Source organism: Bison bison, unplaced genomic scaffold, assembly GCF_000754665.1.
Source record: "Bison bison bison isolate TAMUID 2011002044 unplaced genomic scaffold, Bison_UMD1.0 scf7180017864456, whole genome shotgun sequence".
Classification (NCBI taxonomy): Eukaryota; Metazoa; Chordata; class Mammalia; order Artiodactyla; family Bovidae; genus Bison; species Bison bison.
The window spans coordinates 26255277-26260448 of NW_011495018.1; the positions used below are offsets into that span (position 1 = coordinate 26255277).

A 5172-nucleotide genomic window follows, 5' to 3' on the forward strand; every position below is an offset into this window, starting at 1 on the left:
ACCGCATCGAGCACAAGTACGAGTTCGACCTGGCCTTTGGTCAGCTGGACACCCCAGGGTCCCTCAAGATCAGGTTCCGCTCGGGGAAGTTCATGCCCTTCAACCTGATTCCCGTGATCCAGTGTGACGACTCCGACCTGTACTTCGTCTCCCACCTTGCCCGGGAGCCCGGCGGGGGAACCCGGGCATCCAGCACCGATTGGCTTCTGTCCTTCGCTGTCTATGAGCGCCACTTCCTCAGGGTAACCTCGAAGGCGCTGCCCGAGGGCGCCTGCCACCTCAGCTGCTTGCAGATCGCCTCCTTCCTGCTCTCCAAGCAGAGCCGCCTGACCGGCCCCAGCGGGTTGGGCAACTACCACCTGAAGACCGCCCTTCTGCACCTCTTGCTCGCCCGGCGGCCTGCCGACTGGAAAGCCGAGCAGCTCGACGCTCGTCTCCACGAACTGCTCTGCTTCCTGGAGAAGAGCCTGCTGGAGAAGAAGCTCCAGCACTTTTTCATCGGCAACCGGAAGGTGCCACAGGCCATGGGGCTCCCTGAGGCCGTGCGCAGGGCGGAGCCTCTCAACCTCTTCCGGCCCTTCGTCCTACAGCGAAGTCTCTACCGGAAGACAGTGGACTCCTTCTATGAGATGCTCAAGAATGCCCCAGCGCTCATTAGCGAGTACTCCCTCCATATCCCCTCAGACCATGCCAGCCTGCCCCCAAAAACTGTCATCTTGTAGAGCATCCATGACCCAGAGGGCCAGGACACAGGGCATCCTGTGCGTTCACACCCCTGGGGGCATCTGCAGGCCCTGTCCTGGGAAGATGGCAGGCTTTATAGGGTGCCATGGCTTAGCCTGCCAGGGAAGCCAGACCCTATAGCACAGAGGAAATGCAATTCCAAGCCAAAGCTGGTTTGCCTTCATGCCGTTGGGATTTGCCAGTTGAAGCTATTGTCTGGGTTTAGGGACTGATCCTTTGCAGCTGACTTGTGGATCACTACCAATGACAAAGATGATGATAGAACTCAATGGATTCTGAGTTAGGGGACAATGCAAACAGCGATTTGGGTGTGATTCTTTTTATATCCCAGGTCCAGTCTTTACTTGAATATCAACAAAGGATCTACAGGAATGCTAACAGGAACCCAAGTTAAGACCCTGCACCCTGATTTTCTGGTAGCAGCCAAACAGTGGACATCAATATGGGTATTTGCAGCATTCAATCCATAGCCTGCACTATAGGGATCCCCACTGTGGCTGCCATTTTTATACTGTTTGGAGAAAAGACAGATTCGCAGCCCAAGTGGCTAACGTCTCTGTTGTACGGAAGTGGGTACCTGGCAGAGAGAAGTTGAAGTTGGCCGTTGCTTCAGCTCCACATCTCACTCAGGGTGCACCCATTTCTCTCTGCCCCTTCCCCTTGGATGCTGCGTTTTGGACCCAGTAGGGGCCACATACCATGTGGGTACAAGCTCAGTGGCTCCTCACCCTCATTTGTCTCCACAGCTGGTCTCTCCAGCCACCAGTATGTTGGGAGGTGGAGGCACTGAAGGCGGAAGATGAGAGAGAAAGAGGGCACTCACAGGGTGACTGGGGTGAAGGACAGAGCCTGGTACCTGGGGTGCTGGGGTCTGGCCTGAAGTCTGGCCTTCAGAAAAGATGCCCAGTTCAGAGAAGATCATAGAGATGAGGGATGCCATCGCCCTGGGTTTCCCTCAGGGTTCCATCCTTAGGGCAAAGTGTGCCTGCAAGCAAGATCTGTTGTGGAATCCCAGCTCCACATGCAGACCCCCACATTCCCTTGGTTGTTCATTCCAGTGGGGTTCCCTCACTGCACAGAACCCCCCTTTCTGGATGGGCTTTGCTGGCCACACAGATGACCAACACCCGAAGAGCGTGACAGAGCCTTGGCTGACTGGGACACATGAAGACAGACTATAGGCACAGCCCACAAGCCTCAGAGAGGGCGCCTTGGCACTACTGGGCCACGGCCTTGGGGCAGGCACAGAGCCTGTGGTCAGCATTGGCCTCCGCCTCCAGGCCTGGCTCAGGGAGCTTGAAGCTGCTCCCTCCTCCGTTTGTGGCTTCACTAGCCCTCTGGGAGCTCCTCTCTTGGCATCGCTTCAGTCACCCTGCAGAGGGCCAAGCAGAAAGCAAGGATGAGTGCTCCTTCCCCAGCACTCTCCCTCCAGGGCTGAAGCTGCCCATACCTCCCAGACTCATGCCTGATTCCCTGGGGGTGTCGGGCTTACCATGAACGAAGAAAAGATCCTGTCTCTGCCCCAGGAGTGCTCTCACCTAGCCTTGGAAATTTCCAGAAGATGGACAGTTTGCCTGACAGGGTTAATTCGCAGTGGTTGGCTCAGCTGTGATGAGGCATTACAGACTGTAGGAAGCTACAGGAAGCTTTCCATGTGAGCTGGGGTTAGACTGAGCAGCACCTGGGCTTGCCCCTCTCCAGGCCCACATGGTCTCCAGCAATAACCCTAAGCACCCATTCTGTGGGGATTCATTTCCAGAGTTGGGGTGAATTTCCTTATTTATTGTCACCCATGCCTTTCCTTTCTGATCTTCATCCTCATCTGATGTACTTTGAAGAGACCCCAGTGACCGAGAACCAGTCTCCTTAAGCCAAGATCAAGCCTCAGTCTCCCCCAGCTTCCCCTTTGCTTCCAGAAGAAAATTCACCGAAAAATTACCTTCTGGCCTCTTGTTTATACAGAGACAACAACTCAGCGGGGAAATGGGGATCTTGTATGCACCAAAGCTGCTTCTGAAGCAGGAAGCAGCGGGACTCTTGGTGTTTCATGCTGCCTTATTTATATTAAAGGAAGAATTAAATTCTTGCAAGGAGTAGAAACTGGTCACAGTATTTGTTTTTAACTTCAGGAAATCTGTGAGCTTCCCAGGGCAGAGCTGGGGAGAGGGTGTATTTCCTATTGACAAGAGGAAGCTTTCACTCCCTTTTTTATTCTTATGCTTTTGGAAAACTTTTTAAAATTGCAAAATCGAGTATTTCTGGCCCATCTCTGAGGCAGCCTGCAGAGTTTCAGAAAGGGCCTTTGAAAGCCAGCTATAGGGTGGATTTCAACACAAAACCATGTTTCACACAGCTGATTGTGTGCAGACTGTGGGGGCCTGGGAGTAACAAGAAGCTTTTGGCTTGAAGAAAACAGATTGCCTTCTAAACAGAAGAGATCTAGGCCTGTAGGGCACTTAGGCCTTTTCACTAAGGACAACTTTCTCCAGGGAATCTCTTTTCTTCCCAAGGATGCTAGACTTTACCCAGTGTCTGCTCACTTGCTATGCCAAATGCCCAGGACTTTTTCTGTGCATCTCGGCAAGTGAAATGAGTAGGGCTGGCCTAAAGCCACAAGGTTGGTTAGGTTGAAGGAGGACCCCTCGTCCCTCCTCAAAACCCCAGCCCCTCTCTCTACCTTGTCAAAGCACAGCTTAAGTTCAGAACCTGCTTTGTAATCAAACCAGCACTGGTTTGTAATCAAGGCTGACATCAGAATAACATGAAGAGCTAGGTCAAATGCCCAGACACCAACTTGAACCTACAGGGCACCCAGGTAAGGCTCCTAAAGCGCCCTCAAGTGACCGATGATACCCCCTAGTTGACTGAGCATGGCTTTTCACTTCCTTTCCAAAGCTGTTAGAACACAGACCTGGTAGAAGCCAAGGAGCTTGCTTGGGATCTGTGGTCCAAGGGGAATCTGGCACGCCACAGGCTTCTGAGACTACACTAGTATGAGAAGCAGAGAGGATGCGGAAGGCAAAGCTGGTGAGCACTCCTTTCTGGCAGGTCAGGTCTGGGTATCACTGGCGGGCGACTTCCTGGGCCACACAGCAGACTTCAGTGGAGTCTCTTAAGAGTTCAGTGCAGGAATCTGCCTTCTGCCAAGTTCCCCAGGTGATGCTGGAAGTCCAAGAACCCCTGATAACGAGGATTAGGGAAGGCCTCACGGTCAGGCACTGCCGGAGACTGTTTCTCAAAGCTGGGCAGGACTGACCAGGAAAAGCATTTCAGCCAGAACCATGGAGTGAGAGCAGGAAAGCACCTTGTGTGTGTGTGTGTGTGTGTGTGTGTGAGAGAGAGAGAGAGAGAGAGTTGCTCAGTCATATCCAACTCTGCCTGCCAGGCTCGTCTGTCCATGGAATTCACCAAGCAAGAATACTGGAGTGGGTTGTCATTTCCTCCTCTTGGGGATCTTGCTGACCCAGGGATCGAACCTGGGTCTCCTGCATTGCAGGCAGTTTCTTTACTTTGTGAGCCCCCAGGAAAGCACCATGGACATAGGCAACATTTAAGCCACCCCTGCTATGCAGCAAGCACCCTTCCAGAGTGGGTTTGGTGGCAGCAGTCCGCAAATGTCCCGGAAGTTCTAACTGAAGTCATTCTGCAGACTGTGATTCAGAGCGTTCTCATGCCCTGTCTGGTCTCTGCCCCATGGGATAGAGCCGGAAGATTGTTTGGTTTGGCCAGTGGATGACAAGCAGAGAAAGCCAAGAACCAGTGACAGAGTGTGGGCCTTCAGTTCACCTCCCCCATCCCCTCCCCTGCCTCACTGCCTCACCCTCTCTCACTACCCTGGAGGGACATCTTTCAGAGTTAACATTTTTCCTTGCCATCCAAAGATAGCTTGTTTTTCTAACTCTTGGTTTGTTTTTTTAAACAAAAACAATGTAGTCATTATTAAAAAATCCAGCCACTGACCAAAAAATTAAATAACAGATAAAAGCCCCCACTCTTGACTTCTCAACCCATTTCCCCCAGTGTTAATGAATAGGAAGTGACTTGTGTATCCTTCCAACATCTTTCCGTGTGGGTGTGTGGGTGCGTGTTAAGTCACTTCAGATGTGTCTGACTCTTTGCGACTCTTTGGACTATAACCGTCCCGACTCCTCTGTCCATGGGATTCTCCAGGCAAGAATACTGGAGTGGGTTGCCATGCCCTCCTCCAGGGGAGCGTCCCCACCCAGGGATCGAACTTCTCTTACATCTCCTGCATTGGCAGGCAGATTCTTTACCACTAGCGCCACTTGGGAAGCACATTTTTCTGTGTATGTGTCACATGTGTCGATGCATCCCTTTTGTTCTTTTTTTTTTTTTGGCCACACTCTTCTGCATACAGCGCCCAGCTCCCCCAAACCAGGGATCACATCCATGCCCCCTGCATTCAGA

General features: G+C 52.3%; 1 protein-coding gene across 1 annotated transcript in view; it reads left to right on the plus strand.

Moving 5' to 3' along the window:
• The window catches only part of ITPRIP (inositol 1,4,5-trisphosphate receptor interacting protein), a 9006-nt gene extending 6172 nt beyond the window's left edge, over positions 1 to 2834 (plus strand). The window contains exon 3 of the mRNA XM_010859393.1: positions 1 to 2834. This exon is cut by the window's left edge and continues 5 nt beyond it. Within this exon, the coding sequence (XP_010857695.1) occupies positions 1 to 722 (722 nt within the window). The 3' untranslated portion in view covers positions 723 to 2834.
• Positions 2835 to 5172: the final 2338 nt, after the last annotated feature.